Raw genomic sequence first — 20232 nt, forward strand, 5'->3', positions numbered from 1 at the left:
CCACTGAGAGCACAGCTCCTCCTTGAAACAGTCTGTGGCCACAGGGAAGATGGAGAGACACAAAATGAGAAATGGCACAAGGAATGACATTTATTTGTTGACAATATAAAAAAAAGTAAAACAAAGGAAAAGAACCTCCAAAAGGAAACCAGCAAGAAGTTTCAAAGATGACTTTTATTACAAGTGATTTGCAGAAATTGGCCAGCAGTTTAATGTTCCTGAAACCATCTAGTCCTCAGTGTCCATACTGCAGCCTTGAGCTCCTGGTTCCTCAGGCTGTAGATGAGGGGGTTCAGGGCAGGAGGCACCACCGAGTACAGAACTGACAGTGCCAGATCCAGGGAGGGGGACGAGATGGAGGGGGGCTTCAGGTAAGCAAATGTGCCAGTGCTGAGGAACAGAGAGACCACGGCCAGATGAGGGAGGCAGGTGGAAAAGGCTTTGTGCCGTCCCTGCTCAGAGGGGATCCTCAGCACAGCCCTGAAGATCTGCACATAGGAGAAAATAATGAACACAAAACAACCAAAACTTAAACAGAAACTAACAACAATGAGCCCCAGTTCTCTCAAGTTGGACTGTGAGCAAGAGAGCTTGAGGATCTGTGGGATTTCACAGAAGAACTGGCCCAGGGCATTGCCATGGCACAGGGGCAGGGAAAATGTATTGGCTGTGTGCAGCAGTGAATAGAGAAAGGCACTGGCCCAGGCAGCTGCTGCCATGTGGGCACAAACTCTGCTGCCCAGGAGGGTCCCGTAGTGCAGGGGTTTGCAGATGGACACGTAGCGGTCGTAGCACATGATGGTCAGGAGGCAAAACTCTGCTGAGAGGAAGAACAGAAAGAAAAATACTTGGGCAGCACATGCAGTGTAGGAGATGTTGCTGGTGTCCCAGAGGGAATTGTGCATGGCTTTGGGGACAGTGGGGCAGATGGAGCCCAGGTCAGCGAGGGCCAGGTTGAGCAGGAAGAAGAACATGGGCGTGTGCAGGTGGTGGCCGCAGGCTACGGCGCTGATGATGAGGCCGTTGCCCAGGAGGGCAGCCAGGGAGATGCCCAGCAAGAGGCAGAAGTGCAGGAGCTGCAGCTGCCGCGTGTCTGCCAATGCCAGCAGGAGGAAGTGCCTGATGGAGCTGCTGTTGGACATTGGCTGGGGCTGCACAGGTGCACCTGTTCATGGAGAAAGGACAGTGACAAGTCAGCAGAGGCTGCTTTGGGCCAAACCTGGCCCATTCCCTGCAGACTGTCCCGCTGGGACTCACCCAGCCTTGCTCCTGCTCTGGGAAAACCTTCACCCAGATCTCTGTCTGAGCTCCAGTTGTGCTGGCTGAGTGTGCCAGGAGCAGCCAGGCCTGTGCATGGGGGCTCTCGAGGAGCCATCCCTGCCATGCTGCCCTGAGTTTTGTGGCCATGGGGCAGATGGACAATGCTGGATATCCAGGATTTGTCAGGGGAATCACTCCTAATGCAGACAGGCTGGGTAGCATGTGAACTCCCACTTTTAAAGGAGGGCAGGAATGGATTTTAGGAATTTTTTTCCTATCCACACATCATTCCTGGCTCTCTGAGGTCACAAATCCCCAGCATTTCTGCTGCACTCAGAGTTTGCCACTGAGAGATGGGAGAGGCAGAGGATTCCCCATGGCTGAGGGAAGGTGAGGGGCTGGATGGGCTTGTTCCCAGCTGCCCTGGCTTTGCACCTTTGGCTGCAATCAGAGCACAATCACACTCCTGGATCACCCTGGGATACTCCAAGAGGCTGGAACTCCAAGAGATCCAGGCACAAATCTGCAGCCAGGAGGGCAGCTCAGAGCCTGGCAGGGCACAGCAAGGAGATCCCTGGCTGTGCCCATGATGGGATCTCAGGGAGGGGGCTCAGCTCATTCCCCTTTGCCATGGACTGCTTTGCCCACAGCCCCACAGGGGCCAGGGAAGCTTGGACACCCCATTCCCATGGACAGCCCTGCCTGGCAGGAATGCCAAGGGCAGAGCCTGACTCAGCTGCTGCAGATGCCAGAGCCTCCCTGAGAGCAGCAGGTAACAGTGCCAATGTCAGGGCAGGGCAGAACCAAGAGCAGATGTTGTGGTGCTGTGCCTGAGAGGGCAGGGCAGAGACAGCCGGGCACTCAGGACAGTGTTCCCGTGCCCAGCTGTGCCCGGCACCTCCCACACACCAACAGTGCCCTCCTGCCCCAGCCCTGCTCTCTCCAGCCCCCTCTCCTTCCCTGAGCATCTCCCTGGGCCTGGACATTCCCTGCTGAGAGGAGCCTTGTCCCTGCCAGCGCTCACAGAGCCCATGCCAGCCTGTGTGCCCTGGCTGGGGCCCTACAGAAACCTGCCTGTGTGCAGGGCCCTGGCTGGGGCAGGCTCTGTGTGCAGCTGGGCAAGGGCAGCTCAGGAGAGCCCTGCTGGGCCCTGCAAAGGTGATGCTGCTGCTGTGCAGGGCTGAGGAGTGGCTGAGGGCCCTTTGGGAGGCTCCCAGCAGAGACACTGACCACCCAAAGTTACAGTTCTGGACTCTCTGTAAATGTTCAAACATTCCTTTGGTGATCCTGTGTGTCCCTTTCAATTTAGAATGTTTTGGGATTCTGGGATAACAATTCCTGTTCTGCTTCTCTTATCCCCCTGCTGTCTATAATCCAAAGAAAAAAAAAAAAAAACCCTTGCAACAGTGTTAGAACAGTAAAGTAAAAACCAGACATTAATTGGAAGCTTCCAGGTGTCCCAATGGGGATGGGGCACACTCGGTCCCTGATTTCAACAATTTATTAAGGTTGATTAATTAGGATATTTAACAGGAACATCCAATAGGAGATTCAGTTGCCCTGGTTACAGGGCCATTGTGTTACACACTCCCTGCTCAACCTGTTGGAATAGGTCCAAAGGCTTCTTTGCCAAAAATTTTTGTTATGACTGCTCACATTCTGGTCAATTAAAAAAATGGTTTTGTAGGTTCTCTTCCTGATAATAAGACAGTATTTCAGGAAGGTATTTAGACAGTGAGCTTATTGTTCTAAAATCTAAGAGAAAGGTTAGGAAACGTACTAGAGTTAATTATTATAATTATATAAGTATGTAATATTAGTTTATTATAGTTAATTAGGAATTTAGTAGTGTTAAGTAAGGATTGTAGATTTATAACTATATAATAGTAAGTTACAGAGCTATGAATATATGAAAAATGTGTAAAATGCAAAAATCTTTTCGCCATCACCCCAACTTTCCCATCCTTCTCCAAGAACGAAATTGAAAACACTCTCAGGAAAGCTCCTGATCTTTCCAGCAATCCCAGGCTTACCTTCTTTGGGAAGTGCCCTCCGGAGCTGTGCCCAGGCTGGTCTGGAGCTGGGAGCAGCCCTGCCCCACCCAGCCCCTCTCAGCAGCAGCCCCTGCCCTGCTCAGGGCGGCTCCTTCCCCCCAAAGCTTCTGCCCAGTGCTGGGAGCAGCTGCCAGGGCTGGCTGAGAGCTGTCCCTGGCAGGCAGCAGAGTCCCTGCCCCAGCACAGCGCCCTGGGCTGCAGGACCCTGCTCTGCAGGACAGCCCTGGGCACCCCTGGCTGCAGCCCCGGCTGCTCAGCCCTGCAGCAGAGCCTGGCAACAGGAGCTGCCTTGGGCTGTGCCTGGGCTGGGGCAGCAGGGAAAGCCAGCCCTGCCCTAGGGCCACAGCCCTGCCCTGGAGCAGCCCTGAGAGTCCTCCTGAAAGGTCCTAAAAGCTCTGGGCTGTGCCAGCTCCAGGAGATCCCTGCAGGAACTGCGGCTTCTCTTCCCACAGCCAGGGAATGACTGTTTCAAACCTGGACTGATTTCTGCTCTAGTGAGCCCTGAGTGAGCTCTGCCCTGTGCTCCCAGCCCAGGCTGACTTTAACCACTCTGTGGCTCTGTGCTGTGCCCGGGCTGGCTGCAGGCAGTTCCCCAGCCCTGCTGGGCTGGCACAAGAGCTGCTCATCAAGAGAAATGTGCTTTTGAAGCTCTTCTTGGTGAGCAGGAGCTGCCTCTGTGCCAGGAGCCCAGCCCAGCTCAGCAGCACAGACACAGCACAAGGACTTTAATCAGCCTCTGGGGCTTTGTGCTCAGGCCCTGAACATCAGTCCCTGAGAGGCAGCTGAAGAAACCTCTCCAGAGCTCCAAGGCAGAATCCAACTCCAAAGTTTCTTGGACTTTTAATGGGTCCCAGAGAGGGACACGACTGAGCAAGTGTCCCCAGGCCCCAGGCAGAGCAGAGAACTGCAGGCAGTGATGACAGGTGGGGACCAAGAGAAGCGAAGTCTTGGTGCCCTGGGGCACAGCAGGGTCTGTGCCAGCAAGGGCTGGGAGGAGACACCTTGTGCTGAGGCCCTGGGGCCTCCTGGCACAGCCCCAGCCAGGCTGGGCACTGTCAGCCCCTTGTGCTGCCCTCAGCATCCCCCCCTAGCCCACATCCCAGTGGCCTCAAGGATCTGCTGCAAGGAGTCCCTGGGGAGCCTTGCTCAGCAATGGCCCTGGGGGCTCCTTCATGCTCCCTGCAGGGACTGCAGGGTTTTCAAAGGACTTGGGGTTTGGCTTTTGCCTTGGAGTCTCTGAGAGGTTTGTGCAATCATGGCCTCCAATTATCCGCTGTAATTAGTCCCTGGAGATTCTCTGCCTGTTGCAGCATTGATTGGGACTCATTAATACTTCAGGGTACTTAAGTTTTTTAAGCTACTTCCCCTTTCCCTTTTGATACAGACTCTATAAGAAAGATTGTGCATTTACAGGCTCCAATTATCTGCTTAATGAGTCTCTGGAGAGCCGTTATCAGTAACAACATTCAGTGGGCTCATTAATGCTTCAAAGTACTTTAGTTATTTTAAGGTTCTTGGTGTTTCCCTTTTGATACAGACTCTGTGAGAGGTTTGTGCAATCAGGGCCCAATTATCTGCTTTAATGAGTCCCTGGAGAGCTTTGTACTGACACTCAGTGCTGCTCAGTAATGCTTTCAGCTTCTAAAAATTTTTAAGGTAGTTTGGAATTTCCTTTCCACACTGAGACTCTGAGAGGTTTTTGTGCCATCCTGGCCTCCAATTCTCTCCTCCAAGGAGTCCATGATGAGCCTGTGTTGGGGATGGACCTCAGTGGGACCCATTCATGCTTTGAGACACTTTGGGGTTTTCTTCTGACTTTGACTCCTGGAAAGGTTTGTGCAATCTCCTCTCAGGCCCTGAGGTTCAAGGGCTCAGCTCCAAATGCACGACAGGGCTCATCAGGATGAAGCAAGTCCTGACAAACCATGGCTCTGCCTTGATTTCCCTCTGCTCTAATGCAGTTTATCAGGAATGTATCTGGAGTGAGTTTGGTTTGCTAATTTGAGATTTCTCAGCCAATGCATCTATTAGTGCAGTGGGATCAGTGTTGGCTAATTACCATTGCACTCCCTGGAATATATTTACTCATTTCCTGCTGCGAGATAGGATTAGGAGAAAGGCAAAGTAGGCTCAAAATTTTAAAGGGGTATATTGAAAAGTTTATTATCAGTGAATAGAAGAAAGAATAATAAGAATCTGAACACTTCTCCTCTCCCTACAACCTTTTCTTTCTTACTGACAATGCAAGGAGACAAAACCTGAAAGTTTCAGTCACTTTACACCATCTAGAACAGTCTTTCTTCAGTTCACTTAGGGAGAGGAGTCTCTCTCTCATGCTATGGAGACTTCTCCATAAGAAAAAAGTTCACTCGTGGCTCTCAATTCCCATGAATAGCAGGTGCCCAGAAAATCTGCAATTGTGAAGTCCCTCCCATTTGTCACAGCTTTCCCCACAGCTGTGTTTATGGGCCATGTCAGCTTATGGGGTATGAGTTTAAAGATGAGCTGTTCAAGAGCAAAGATTCTCTTCACCTATTTCTGAAATCATCTTCATCTCTGAGAACAGAGATCTTCTTCTTCTCTCCCTGATAGCACAGGATCTCATTACTCTTCTCTCTTTCTCTGTTTAAACTTCTCATGGGATCACAGCTACTTCAACAATTGCCTACTTTAGCATGGAGGTTTTTGCTGAACAAGCCATCTCCCCATATTTTCAATTAGTTATAGGGAAAAAGAGAGTCTGATGTATCAATTACATCCTTCCCCATAGCTTTACAAGAGGATTTCAGCCCCAAGATCAAGGCATCTCCTCATCCCTCCCATCTGGCACTCAACTTCCTCTGCAGTGACCTCGGTGTCTTCATGTTGCTCCTCTCTGTGCCTGCACTTTGTCCTTTTCTCTCACTGGAGGGAGGGGGAAGCACTGAAAGAGTTCATATCTCACCCGGGGCCTGCAGATGGTTCCGTGCCCCCGGCCGGGCTCGGTGCTTGCGGCCGGAGCTGTTTTACGATGGAGGTTTCTGCAGCGGCTGCGCTGGGGCTGTGTCAGGATGGGCCGCGCTGGGGCAGGGCCAGGATCTCAGCAGCCAGGCCAGAGCACAGCAGCAGCACGGCCGGGGCCGATGGCTTCTCCTGCCCCTGCCCGGGGCTTGCGGCTGAAGCCCAAGGGTGGAAGAATCTTGGCCGAGCCGGCCCGGCCCGGGGCTGCTCCTGGGGCCCGGCGGATCCTGGCTGGGCCCAGGCTGGCGGCGGGGCAGGGCTCAGCAGGGCCCAGATGTTCCCAACTGCAGCCATGGCCCGGCCCGGCCTCGGCCCCGCGGCCTCCCCTGCCCTGCCCGGCAGCCGATGGGGCCTGGCGGGGTCCCTGGGAAGGGGCCCGGCCCCACGGCAGGAGCCGCCCGGCCCGGCCTGGCTGAGACGGGGCCGGGTCAGCCTTGTTACCTCTGTGCCAGCCAGAAGGGAAAGAGACCCTCCCAGGCTTTCCCATCTTTAACATGTGCCTTCACAGAGGCGTGTACAGTTTCCTTCATAGTTTAACAGATTGCCAATTCTCAAAGATAATTACTGATTGTTTTTTTTGTCAGACATGGAGGAAACTGCTAGCAGCTTCTCTTAGAACATCACTTCCGTGATGCAAAACCAACACAACAGCGCAGAGCACAGAGCTCCTTTGTCCTTATATAGTGCTCATGTGCCCGAGGTTTCAAAATACCTCCCTGGGAGATCTCCAGGCCCTCTCCAAGGTGATTTCAAATGAAAACATTCAGCTCAGAGTCTAAGAAAATCACCAGAGGACAGGGCCAGCCTGACCTGTCTGTCCTGGCTACTTTTGTCTGAGATCAGTCCTTGGATAAACAGAATTGAGAGGCCAAATTCTAATTTTGGCCATGGTCACTGGACCTGAAAGCCGGTTCTTTTCCATAGGAAGGAAGGAACAGAGCCCCAGTGTTTCAGGGGCAGATGAGAAATGGCCACCAGAGGCCAAGGCCAGCCAGAGCAAGCAGGATTTTGTTCTGAGTGATATCCTTGCATATAGGAATTGCTTTAGGGAGAGTTTCAATTTTGGCAATGGGCATCTGAAAAGGGGGCCGGTTCTTTCCCATAGCAAGAAAAGCACGGAGCCCCAGTTTTCCAGGAGCTGATAAGAGGCGGCCCTTGACATTGCAACATCAGCCAGACCTGTCAGGGGACCCCTGGGAAGCCGAACCAGCCAGGTCTGTTCCATGTTCCCTCAGTTCCATCAGGCCCCACAGTGTCCCAATGGTCCCTTGCTTCCCTGAGGCCCTGAGGAGTCATAATGCCCCCTTGGTGACACCAGGCCCTGAAGGGTCCCAATGGTCTCCATGGTTCCATCAGGCCCCACGGAGCCATAATGGTCTCTGGGTTCCATGAAGCCCCACTGTGTCACCATGGCCCCTTGGTTCCATGGGCTCCAGTGGTGCCACAATGATTCCCTTGGTTCCATGAGGTCTCCACAGTGTCCCAGTGATCTCCATGGGGAGGGAAGAACCCAGCCCCAGTGTTGCAGGGGCAGCCACCAGAGGTCCAGGCCACCCAGGCTTGATGGTACTGGCAGATTGTGCCTGGGAGCAACCCTTGGATATCCAGAATTTTGGAGGTGGAATCCAATTTCAGACATGGACACCTGGAGGATAAGGATGCTTGTTTTCCATTGGAAAGAAAGCACGGAACACTGATTACACAGTGACATTTGGGGATCTATGGGGAGTATTGGGGATTGTTCCTGCACCTCGTGACCCAACAGGAGCTTCTCTAATAAATGTTGCCTGAAGCTCCCACTGTGGTCATGACAGGAACCCATGTGAGTGTCTGGGACATCCCGGCTCTTTGGCAGCCTGGGGACTCCTGGGATGTCACCATGGGATGGCTGTGACTGTCTCTGACCCCAGGGCTCTTTACCATCCCAGAAAGCCCTGGGAGGTCTCCATGGAGCCCCTGTCTCTGTGTGTGACATTCCAGCTCTGGAACAGCCTGGAGACTCTTGGAAAGTCCCCATGGAACCCTTCTGAGGACCTGTGACAAATCTGATCCTTAGCAGGCAACCATCACCAGTCCACTGTTGCTATGGTCAGTTTCCATGGCAACCATCACCAGCCCCCTGTTGCTATGCTCAGTCCCTTGGCAGCTCCATGGAGACCCCATGCCAGGGGTGGTTGCCATGGACACCAGCTCAGGCCTGCAGCCAGAGCCCGTTGCCATGGCAACCATTGGCAGCCCCCATCCCCAGGCTGATGGGATCCCAGAAGCACAGAATTGGCTGAGCTGGGAGGGACCCATCAGGATCCTCCAGTCCAACTGCTGGCCCTGCACAGGACACCCCAACAATGCCAGCCTGGGCCTGGCAGCGCTGGCCAAACGCTGCTGCAGCTCAGAGAGCCCTGGAGCTGGGACCCTTCCCTGGGGAGCCTGGCCAGGGCCCCAGCAGCCTCTGGCCAAAAACCTTTTCCTGACATCCAACCTGAGCCTGCCCCGACTCAGCTGCAGCCGCTCCCTCCACTCCTGTCCCTGGGCACCAGAGGGAAGAGGTTCCCCCAGCCCCAGCCAGGGACCCGCTCCCAAGGCTGCTGCCATGGCCACCAGGGCTGCCACCAGCTGGGATGCTCGCTTTCCACGGGCCGGGCTTCAGGAATGGGATTCCCCAATTTCCTGCTCCCGCTAAAACCGCGCTGCCCTCGCTGCCCTCCCGCCTCCCATGGAAAGCACAAAAGGCAAAGATCCCGGGCTGGGATAAGAACAATTTATTGGGAACAGCAACGAGATAAGGAACAAACAGGAACAGAAACAATATTGATAACAGAAGGGATAAATAAAACTGTTTACAGGGAAAACTACAACACAACTCACAGGGTCTGCCTGGCTACAATATTTCTTGCCTGGAAAGGACACCCTTCTCCTCAGGGAGAGAGAGAGAGTCCCTTTCCTGTCCCTGGCAATGATCTGAGGTGGGACTGAATGTAATGACAGGGCCATGGCCAGACCCTCATGTTCTCCAATCCCACATCAGGTCATTGGCAAAGGGCAGGAAAAGGTACAGGTGTCTTCCCAGCATGGATCACAGGGAACATGGATCACCAGGGCTCTTTGCAATCTGGCTTCTCCCATGGGGGATGAAGCTGGAGTGGTGCATGAAGCTGTTCCTGCAATCGAGGCACTTGCAGGGCTTCATTTACGGGTGGCTCCGTTGGTGTCTTGTCAAATGAGAGCTTCTGGTGAAGCTCTTCCCACACTGGGGACACACGTAGGGCCTCTGCCTCTCCCCAGTGTGGATGCGCTGGTGCCTGATGAGGGTGGAATTGTGCTTGAAGCTCTTCCCGCAGTCAGGGCAGTAGAAGGGCCTCTCATCCGTGTGAATGCGCTCATGCAGGAGGAGATTTGAGCTGGTCCGAAACCTCTTCCCACACGTGCGGCACTCGTAGGGTCTCTCCCCAGTGTGGATGCGCTGGTGCCTGATGAGGTGGTACTTGCGCTTGAAGCCCTTCCCGCAATCAGGGCAGTGGAAGGGCCTTTCCTCTGTGTGAATCTGCCAGTGCCTGGCGAGATCAGGGCTGGTGTGAAACCTCTTCTGGCACTCAGGACACTCGTAGGGCCTCTCCCCAGTGTGGATGCACTGGTGGGTCAAAAGGGTGGAGCTGCAGCTGAAGCCCTTCCCACACTCCCCACACTCACAGGGCCATTCCCCAGTGTGGATCATCTGGTGGCTGATCAGGGTGCTGCTCTGCCTGAAGCTCTTCCCACACTCCAAGCACTTGTGGGGCTTTTTCCCATCATGAAGCTGCTCATGGGCCACCAGCTCCGAGCTCTGGCTGAAGCTCTGTCCACCTTCCTGGCTCAGGGTGGGTCTTTCCTCCTCAGAGCACCCTGGGCTGGGTTTGGAGCCCCTTCTCCTGTGGGATCTCTGGGACTTGTCCTCCACGTTGGAATTCTGCACTGTGGAGCCACTCAAAATGGCCTCTTCCATGATGTTCTGCCTTGGGGATTTGTCCTCCCTGGTCTCCATCCTCAGCTTCTTCCCTGGGGGAGGAAAGACAAGGAGAGGATGGGATTTGCCTCCGTGCCAGAGGGAAGGGGAAGGAGATCCCCCCAGTGCATCCCCAGCAGGACGGGGTTGGCAGCAGGGTTGTCCTGCAGCCGGGGGCTGTGCTGGACTGGGAGATGGAGCAGGAGAGAGGGGGAAAGGGGCACTGACTTCCTCCTCACCTGCCTGGGGCTCCTGGGGCACCTTCTTCTTCCTCACAGCCTCCTCCTCCATCTGGCCAAGTTTATGGGATGGAAAATCCTGTTTTGAGAAGAAAACAAGGGATAAGTACATTGAATTTTGTACTTGTTTGAAGGCAAACCTGGGGAGGGTCTAAACCAGGATTACAATTTAATAAGAAAATGAAGATCAAGGCAATGATGCAGAATCACTGCCTTAAACTGACAGAGTCAGGATATAACCCGACACCCTGCTGGTCAGGCTGGTGGCTGCAGTCCCATTAAATGGTGGCTGCAGTCCTGTGGGAGTGATGAACGTGATTCTGTCCAAGCAGTGATCCTGCAGAAGGGTCAGGTCTTCCTCTGAAGGTCCAGTTGTGGTTCTGGAGCTGTTGTCCTCTGGGAATCCAGTAGGCAAGCTGCTCCTGGTTTTGGAAGGCTCACCTTATATGCAGGTAGGAATGCTTGGATCCTCCCCCTGGGCGGAGCATCCCACAATGGGAGGATGGAATTTGATCAGTCCTGCAGTGACACCCAATGGCCCATTCACAGAAGATATCTCCCCTGGAGGGCGTTATCAGGGCTGAGTCATGGAAGAGATCAAGAACACGGCCCCACCTGTTTCTAGCAGTTGATGAAGATGGGCATTGAAAACATGCATTTGGTTCCAACTTACATTGCAGCCTGAAACAGTGGGGGAATCCCTGCTCAGGGGGTGAACACCACCCCCCTTACCCAAACTGGCTCAGGTGTAAAACCCCCACCCTGGGAAGGCCACACACACAGGGGACAATGTCACACTTGCCCTGCTCCAGGGCAAATGGCATCTCTCTAATATTTTCTTAACCAGATTGCAAAATTATTTTGGCACAGTGAGTTCAGGGCACTGTTGTTTGACCCCAGTTGCCTTTGACAACAGCATGGTTCCTTCCTCTGAGGAGGTTGTGGGTCTCTCTGGAGGAACTCTTGGAAACTTGGATGCAGCTTTGTCTGAGCGACCTATGGGAGAACTGATGAGGAAAATGGCTGTTGTGGGACTGGAGTGTAAAGAAAATACTTTGTTGTCCCTACTTGAAAAGTTTGTTAAAATCACTGGTGGAAATGGAGCAAATGATACCAGCAAGACTGACAAGGTTCATTCACCACATGGTGAGGAACACAAGGCTGCTAAAAGTCCCACAAGAAGCCCAGCTCAAGTAGCTAAATTCCCAAATAATTACTGAATTCCCAGGCTTGGTTTTTTTCCAAATGTGAGAATCATTATTCTCTTCATCCCTGTCACCTTTGTGACAGCTACACAGAGCTTTCCCTTCCTTTTAATAATATCTGTATTGGGCTGAATTTGCACTTTTCTTTAATTGTAACCTGCCAGCAGCTGAGCTGGAGCTGTGCAGGAACCAAGGAAACTTGGAATTGCCCCAGAATTGCTTCTATTGTCAGCCGGTGCTGCGGCGGCCGTGGGGCAGAGGGGTGGGAAAGGGGGCTCCGGGGTGGCAGTGGAGGAAATGCCGGGCCCGGGGGCTGAGCACAGGGCTGAGCACGCAGAGATGGTTTTGTTCTTGCTGAGCTCGCACTGAGCCAAGGCCTGTCCTGCCCCTCATTCGGCCACGCTGGGGAGGGGCTGAGGCTGTGGGGGAGCTTGGGAGGGGACACAGCCAGGACAGGAGATCCCAGCTGACCCCAGGGATACCCCAGAGCATAGGACATCATGATCAGTGCATGAAGTGTGGGGAACAAGGAGGAAGGGGGCACATTTGCAGTGAGGGTTTTGTCTCCCCAGGTAACTCTTAGGCAGGATTGGGCCCTGTTTCGCCAGTGGGCAGGGCCCGCACCAAAGACACAGACACCAACTTAACTTAAGGAACAGTGTAATTTAGATAATGCAAATTTGCAAAAAATTACAAAAATATTAGGTAGGCAAAGCAAATAATCATTAGTAAATAATTCCAAAAGAGGAGATGTTGAAATGAGTATCACACAACTGTCCATTTCTGGCTGCAGGCTCTGGAGATTCTATCTCTGCCTTCAATCAGGGTTGCATTCCCTAAAGAATCCTGGTACCAAATCCTGCTTTCCAAGGCTGGAACAGTGTCTCAGGTTTAGCTGGGTGTGTATTCAATTACCCTCTGTTAAAGTTGGGGCAATTATCATCTGTTAATTGAGCAGTTTACTTTATCTCTTCCACATGAATCCTCCCTCCAGGGAGATATCTTCTGTTAATGGGCCATTGAGTGTCACTGATAAAAATTCCATCATCCCATTGTGAGAAGATCTGCCCAGAGGGAGGAGCCAAGCATTCCTACCTGGATATAATCTGAGAATGTGAACAACAGAGTCAGCCTTCTCCCACAAGATTCCCAGAAGAGCAGCTTTCAGCTCCACTGGATCCCAGAGGAAGACCGGGCCGATCGACGCCACAACTGGACCTTCAGAGGAAAACTCCACCCTTCCACAGGATCACTGCTCCAACAGAACCACACCTGTCCCTGCAGGAGCACTGCAACCACCATTTAACAGGAGTGCTACCAACACTCTGACCCACAGGGTGTCAGGTTGTATTCTTACTCTGTAAGTAGTTTTTAGTACTACTGCATTTGTATTTTTAATTTTCCTTCTGAAGAACTGTTATTCCTATTCCCATTGACTTTGCTTGACAGCCCCTTGTTTTGAAAATTATAATTCCAAGTGAAGGGATTAACATTTTCCATTTCAAGGGAGTCTCCTGCCTTCCTTAGCAGACACCTGTCTTTTCAAACTGACACAATGCCCTGGGACACCCAGGCAGGTGAGGAGGAAGTCAGTGCCCCTTTCCCCCTCTCTCATCTCCCAGCCCAGCACAGCCCCCGGCTGCAGGACAACCCTGCTGCCAACCCCGTCCTGCTGGGGATGCACTGGGGGGATCTCCCTCCCCTTCCCTCTGGCACGGAGGCAAATCCCATCCTCCCCTTGTCCTTCCTCCCCCAGGGAAGGAGCTGAGGATGGAGACCAGGGAGGACAAATCCCCAAAGCAGAACCATGTGGAAGAGGCCATTATAAATGGCTCCACGGTGCAGAATTCCAACGTGGAGGAAAAGCCCCAGAGATCCCACAGAAGGGGGGGCTCAAAACCCAGCCCAGGGGGCTCTGAGGAGGAAAGACCCACCCTGAGCCAGGAAGGTGGACAGAGCTTCAGCCAGAGCTCAGAACTGGTGGTCCATGAGCAGCTTCATGATGGGGAGAAGCCCCACAAGTGCTTGGAGTGTGGGAAGAGCTTCAGGCAGAGCAGCACCCTGATCAGCCACCAGATGATCCACACTGGGGAATGGCCCTACGAGTGTGGGGAGTGTGGGAAGGGCTTCAGCTGCAGCTCAGAACTTATCAGGCACCAATGCATCCACACTGGGGAGAGGCCCTACGAGTGTCCCCAGTGTGGGAAGAGCTTCACCAGCAGCTCTCACTTGACCAGACACAAACGGAGCCGCCAGTAAGGAAAGGCCTGCAAATGCCCCAGCTGCAGGAACAGCTTTATGCACTGCTCCAGCTTCATCCCTCTTTAGAGGACCCACGTTGGGAAGAGTCCTGGGATCCGTGTTCCCTATGATCCATACTGGGAAGACACCTGTCCCTTTTCCTGACCGTGACATGATGTGGGATTGAAGAACATGAGGGTCTGGCCATGGCCCTTTCATTACATTCACTCCCACCTCAGGCCATTGCCAGGGGTAGGAAAGGGACTCTCTCTCTCTCTCCCTGAGGAGAAGAGTGTCCTTTCCAGACAGGGGAAATTGTGGCTGGGAAGAGACAGTCAGTTGTGTTTAGTTTTCCCTGTCAAAGTTTTATTTATCCCTTCTGTTATCAATATTGTTTCTGTTCCATTTTTTCCTTATCTCGTTCCTGTTCCCAATAAATTGTTCTTTTCCCAGCCCGGGATCTTTGCCTTTTGTGCTTTCCATGGGAGGCGGGAGGGCAGCAAGGGCAGTGTGGTTTTAGCGGGAGCAGGAAATTGGGGAATCCCATTGCTGAAGCCCGGCCCGTGGAAACCGAGCATCCCAGCTGGTGCCAGCCCTGGTGGCCATGGCAGCAGCCTTGGGAGCGGGTCCCTGGCTGGGGCTGTGGGAACCTCTTCCCTCTGGTGCCCAGGGACAGGAGTGGAGGGAGCGGCTGCAGCTGAGTCGGGGCAGGCTCAGCTTGGATGTCAGGAAAAGGTTTTTGGCCAGAGGCTGCTGGGGCCCTGGCCAGGCTCCCCAGGGCAGGGTCCCAGCTCCAGGGCTCTCTGAGCTGCAGCAGCGTTTGGCCAGCGCTGCCAGGCCCAGGCTGGCATTTCTGGGACAAAATCTGCCATTCCTGACAAGTCTGGCTGGCCTTGGACGAGAGAGGCTCTCACCTGCCTTCCAAACACTGGGGCTCTGTTCTTTCCTTCCTATGGAAAGGAACAGTCCTTCTGGGCCAGGCACACATGGCCAAATTTGGGGTTTCACCTCCAACAATCCCTGTTGTGACAAATTGGAGGAGATTGTTGGCTCAAAACATTTTGTGTGTGGGGGAGGAAGGGGAAGATCCAACCTTGCCCTGCCCTGGAACCCCAGCCCAGCCCTGCCCTTGAACCCCAATCCCCCCAGAGCCTCTATCCCAGCCCAGCAGTGGCTGCCAGTCCCTGGCACAGCACAGGCAATGCTCCACAGCCACCTCTGCAGCCCCAGCCCAGCTCCTGAGGGACCAAATGAGCCCAAGCCCCACCTGGGGGAAGGGCCCAGGAAGACCAAGGGGTATTGAAGGCTGACCACAAGGAGAGCATGCATCTTGACCCTGGATCCTCTTGGAATTTCCATCGGAACAGTGCTGGAATCCAGGAGTTGGTAGCTGTGTGTGTGCTTCTCTGTATCTTTTCTGTCTTTAGCTCTCTCTGTGTCTTCTTCTATTTCTGTCCTCTTGCAAATTTTGAATAACTTAAAATTGAACAGGCTTAGAGTTTATGAAATTGAATGGGCCAAGGTAATGCTTTGAGAAGTGTTTTCTGCTGATTGAATGTGGCATTAAACCATATGCCAAGTTTCTCTTATTTTCTGAAGTTGCCCGTAAAGACTGTTTTGTTGTTTTGACCTCTTGAGGATTTCTTGTCAGTATTTCTCCAGTGCATCCAACTCATAGGACACAAACAATTGTAATTCCTTTTAAATGTCTCATTGAGAGAGTTGTTTGGGGGATGAGAGTCAGGGCTTGTGTGTCCTGCTTGGCCCAGCCCAGGCAGGGCTTTCCCAGCCACATTCCACACTCCATTGCCCAGCTGGAGCCGCTGGTGCCTCTGAGTTGTGCTGCCCCAGCCCCAGGGACGCTCTCCTTGTCTGCCCATTCCCCCACGGTCTCTGGGCAGGGATGGCCTCACTGGGGGCTGCTGACATCCTCAGCAACTTGGAGGCTGCTGCTGAATTTCCCTGCTCCAGAGGCTTGTTCAGCCTTCAGCTCTTGAGTGCAGGAATTCAGTGTCCCAGGGCTCATTTACACTCAGAATACCTGAACAAGCCAAGCCTCTGGGAATCATTTGATTTTAATTTTCAAATCCTTTGTGGTTAAGTAGATCTCAGTAGTGTATTCAAACTGAAGACATGATATTTAAAAAGACAGTGAGAAAACATTTTTTAGGGTCTGTTTAGTTTTATTTTTCCTGTTAATTCATTGGTATGTGCAATCTCTGATTGACACTGAATCCAAGTACCTCCTCATGCAGTTTGAATAGATATGCAAATCAAGACCCTTCATGGCTGACAATCAATCAGACTCTGTCCCTACACCCAGCCCACCATTTCCCCCATCCAAGCCCTGGCACTCAGAGCAGCCTTGTGCAAATCTGAGCTCCCTCCAGCCCAGGCTGCACCTGCAGCTTTCAGCTCCTTGGCTCCAACTCCCACCTGCTTTCCTTGCAGAAGGAGCTGCCCGAGACACAGAGGGATGTTCATTTCTTGTCAGCCAACAAAGCCAAGGGAAGGCACAGCCCCATCAAATGCAAAAGTCATTCTTCTCCCTGGATCTGCCCTGCCCCTGATTCCCACAGCCTGTCCTGTTTCATTCATTCCTCCTTTGCCAGGCACTTTCTGGGACAAGGGAGCTCTGCTCTGGCTATGGAGGGAGGTCCAAGTGCAGCCACTGGCATGGGAACCACAACTCATCAGGTTTGTGTCCTTTGGGGGTCAGGAACTGGTGAGACTCAGAGGCACAGAAAGGTTTCTCTTCATGGCCAGCATAAAAAATGTGAAATGATAAAATGTAATAAACATCAAAACACTTCCCCTGGCTCCTTCTGACATTGCAGCAACATCTGACATGTCCACCATCCACAAGGGATTTCCATACACTAAGGATTTTAGACAAAGATATAAGAAGAGGTGATATAAATGAAAAAACTACAACTAAGGAAATATTTAAACTTCTGAAAGATTGGGCAATTCCCTGAAGCTCAAAGCATGATGGCCGTCAAGGGAGATGCATTGGAATGACCAGACAACATCTACAGGAGGCAGTCTTGGAGCAATACGAAAGACATAGGTCCAGCTGCTCTAAATGAAGAGATGTCCTAAGACATGGCCATTTAACCAGGAGGGATGGAAACCCCTAAAGGAAGGAGGTCATGAAATATTAGACTGAATGTTGGTGGCAAAGGGAGAGGGGAAAATCAGTATTTCTTCTTCTGCCATCAGTCAAAGAATCCAGTAGATCCAGAAAATTCCTGTCCCTGGTTGGAAAACTTTGCCATTTCTTAAGAATGCTCAATTGACACAGATAAAAAAGATTTGTTTGTATATTATGAAAAAAAAAAGGCATTAACACCTGTGCCCCTTTCCAGGCAGACATCAATTGTGTGCCCATGAACAGGCAGTGCCACTTGTGCCCTGAGGAGCCCAGCTGGGATTGGATCTCTCCCAGAGCACCTGAGGGAGAGCAGAGCACCTTGCAAGCTGCAGGTCCCTGACAGCCCTGCAGGGCTCCTGTCCCATCAACATCTGCTCTGCTCCAGTCTGAAACAGGGCCCAGCATGGTGCCGGGATCATCAGAGAGCTGAGGTGTGTGCTGGAATTAAATGGCCTCCCCATCCCGCAGCAGCCCTGCATTTCCCTGCTGCAGCCTTGGTCTCCAGCCCAGCCATGGAGGCTCTTTGGGCTCTGGAGTGTTGCTGCAGCCCCCAAGGGCAGCTGAGCTCTGCCTTTGGCACAGTCAGGCCTGGCCAGCGCAGGCCATGTTCAGCAATTGCTTGTGTGTGCCTGGCCTTGCTGTCAGCCCCGGCAGCGGCTGCGTGGCCCCTTTGTGGCCCTGTGCTGGCCCAGCCATGGAGGCCCAGCCCCTGTGCAGGCCCAGCCCAGGCCAGGAGCATTGCGGCTGGGAACGGCCCCTGTGCCGTGGTGCCCACAGCAGCCTTGGGGCTCTGTGCCCCATGGCCTCCCTGCTGGGCAGCCTCTGCCAGCTCCTGCAGAGCCCGTGGCACCCGTGGGGCTGCACAGACAGCCCTGCCCCGGGCTCTGCCGGCCTCTGGGCCAGCAGAGAGGCAGCCAGGGCTGGCCATGGCCGGGAACAGGCCCTGAGCCCCGCAGGAGCATGGAGCTGGGCCACAGCCAAACTCAGCCCAGGCCAAAGCTGGGCTCAGCAGCCAGGGCTGCCAACGCATGGGCACAGAGGCTGGCGCTGACAAATGTCCTGGGCCCCCTCCCTGCTCGGTCCCTGCCACCAAGGGCACAGAGTAGCCTCCTCTCTGGGCCACTTGCCTGTTTGCAATGCCTTGCACAGGCACTGGCCCTGCCCCACACGGCCTGGCCTGAGTCCTGCCCCTGCACGCTCAGCCAGGCTGAGATGGACACTGATGGTTTCTGGGCCAGGCTCTCGGAGCCCAGCCCAGCTCCCTGCAAGCTCTGCCAGCTGCCCTGAGCTCTGGGCAGCACCAAGGGCCTCTCTGAGCCCAGCCAGGCCCAGCCGGCTCTGGCCCCACAGCTCTGCTCAGGCCAGGCTGCTCTGGGCACTGGCCCCACGGCCTCAGCCCCTGCCAAGGGCACAGCAGCAGCTGCAGCTGCCACAGGACTCAGTCCCAGCCATGGAGGAAGGTGCTGGGCCAAGGCCAAAGGAGGCTCCCTGGCTGCCCTGCTCCCCTCGGCCTGAGGTGCTGAGAGCTCTGCAGCCCCTGCTGCCATCCCATCTGCCCAGGGCAGCACAAGAGCCCCGGCCTTGGGGCCCTCAAGAGCTGCTCCTGCTCCAGGCCCAGAGCCCATGCCAAAGCTGGGGCAGCCACAAAGCTGTGCCCATTGCTGTTCATTGCTGCTCTGATGGGGATGGATCCTCAGCCACTTGGAGGTTGCTAATGAATTTTATTACTCCAGAGGCTTCTTTCTTGAGCTCTTCAGCTGAGGAATTCAGTGAAAAAGGCTCATAAACATTTGTTTAAAACACCTGAATAAGAACATCCCTGAGGAATAATTGAAGTTTTCAATTCTTCTGTGGTTAATTACACAAATTTCAGAATAGTTTTCAATGTGAACCCGGTGTATTGAAATAAAAAGGGGAGAGAACTGCTTTATCCAGTATTCTTTTCCTGTTTCTAGTTTGGTATAATCAATGTCCAATTGATATTGACTCCCAGCACATTCTAATGCTGTGTGAAGAGATATAAAAATCAAGACCCTTCATGGCTGACAATCAATCACACTTTGTCCTCACCCCCTCCCCACCATTTCCCTCATCCAGCCCCTGGAACTCCTATGGATCAAGAATGGTGTGGCCAGCAGGAGCAGGGCTGCGATTATTCCCCTGTGCTCAGCACTGCTTGGGCAGCACCTCGAGTGCTGTGTCCATTTCTGGGCCCCCAATTTAGGAAGGACACGGAGGGACTGGAGCGTGTCCAGAGAAGGGCAACAAGGCTGGGGAGGGGTCTGGAAAACAAGTCCTGTGAGGAGCACCTGAGGGAGCTGGGGTTGTTTATCCTGGAGAAGAGGAGGCTCAGGGGAGACCTCATCACTCTCTACAACTCCCTGACAGGAGGGTGCAGCCAGGTGGGGGTTGGATCTTTTCCCAGGGAACAGGGACAGGACAAGGGGACACAACTTTAGCTGCACCTGGGGAAGTTCAGGCTGGACATTAGGAAATATTCTCCACACAAAGGGTGATTGGGCATTGGAATGGGCTGCCCAGGGAGGTGGGTGAGTCACCATCCCTGGTAGTGTTTAAGGAAAGACTGGATGTGGCACTCAGTGCCATGGTCTGGGTGACAAGGTTGTGTTGGGTCCCAGGTTGGACTTAATGCTCTCCAAGGTCATTTCCAGCCTGGTTGATTCTCTGATGATTGTGACACTGCAGGGCCCTGGGGAAGCAAGGGGCCATTGTGACGCTGCGGGGCCTGGTGGCACTAAGAGGACCATGGTGACACTCTGTATGACATGGCAGCACAGAGCCAAGGGGCCATTGTGACACTGTGGGGCTGGATGGAAGCAAGGAGTCCATGGTGACAGTCTGGGTCCTGCTGGCACCACAGAGGCCACTGTGACACTGCAGGGCCTTGTGGAACCAAGGGGCCATTGTGACAGAGCAGGACCTGGTGTCACGATGGGGCCATTGTGACACTGCAGGGCCCCATGGAACCAAGGGGTCAGGGCAGCTCCTCAGGGACTCTTGGAATGAAGGAAACATGTTTGACACCGTGGTGGCCCTTGGGACCAAGAGGCCATTGTGCCACTGTGGAACCAAGGAGAGC

General features: G+C 53.5%; 2 protein-coding genes across 2 annotated transcripts in view; both read right to left on the reverse strand.

The window, feature by feature from the left end:
* Positions 1–20232, reverse strand: part of LOC143692500 (uncharacterized) — a 317297-nt gene that overhangs the window by 178948 nt on the left and 118117 nt on the right. The window contains 2 exon segments of the mRNA XM_077172734.1: positions 8885–8887; positions 9506–10146. Of these exon segments, the coding sequence (XP_077028849.1) occupies positions 8885–8887; positions 9506–10146 (644 nt within the window).
* Positions 210–1142, reverse strand: LOC143692420 (olfactory receptor 14A16-like). Its single transcript, XM_077172655.1, has one exon. It carries the CDS (start codon positions 1140–1142, stop codon positions 210–212), a length of 933 nt encoding a protein of 310 aa, XP_077028770.1.

The sequence above is a fragment of the Agelaius phoeniceus genome (assembly GCF_051311805.1).
Source record: "Agelaius phoeniceus isolate bAgePho1 chromosome W unlocalized genomic scaffold, bAgePho1.hap1 SUPER_W_unloc_1, whole genome shotgun sequence".
In the NCBI taxonomy this organism is placed as follows: domain Eukaryota; kingdom Metazoa; phylum Chordata; class Aves; order Passeriformes; family Icteridae; genus Agelaius; species Agelaius phoeniceus.

Bases quoted from the DNA above. Each gene is read 5' to 3' on its own strand.
- LOC143692420 (XM_077172655.1), bottom strand. From the start codon at position 1,142: ATGTCCAACAGCAGCTCCATCAGGCACTTCCTCCTGCTGGCATTGGCA.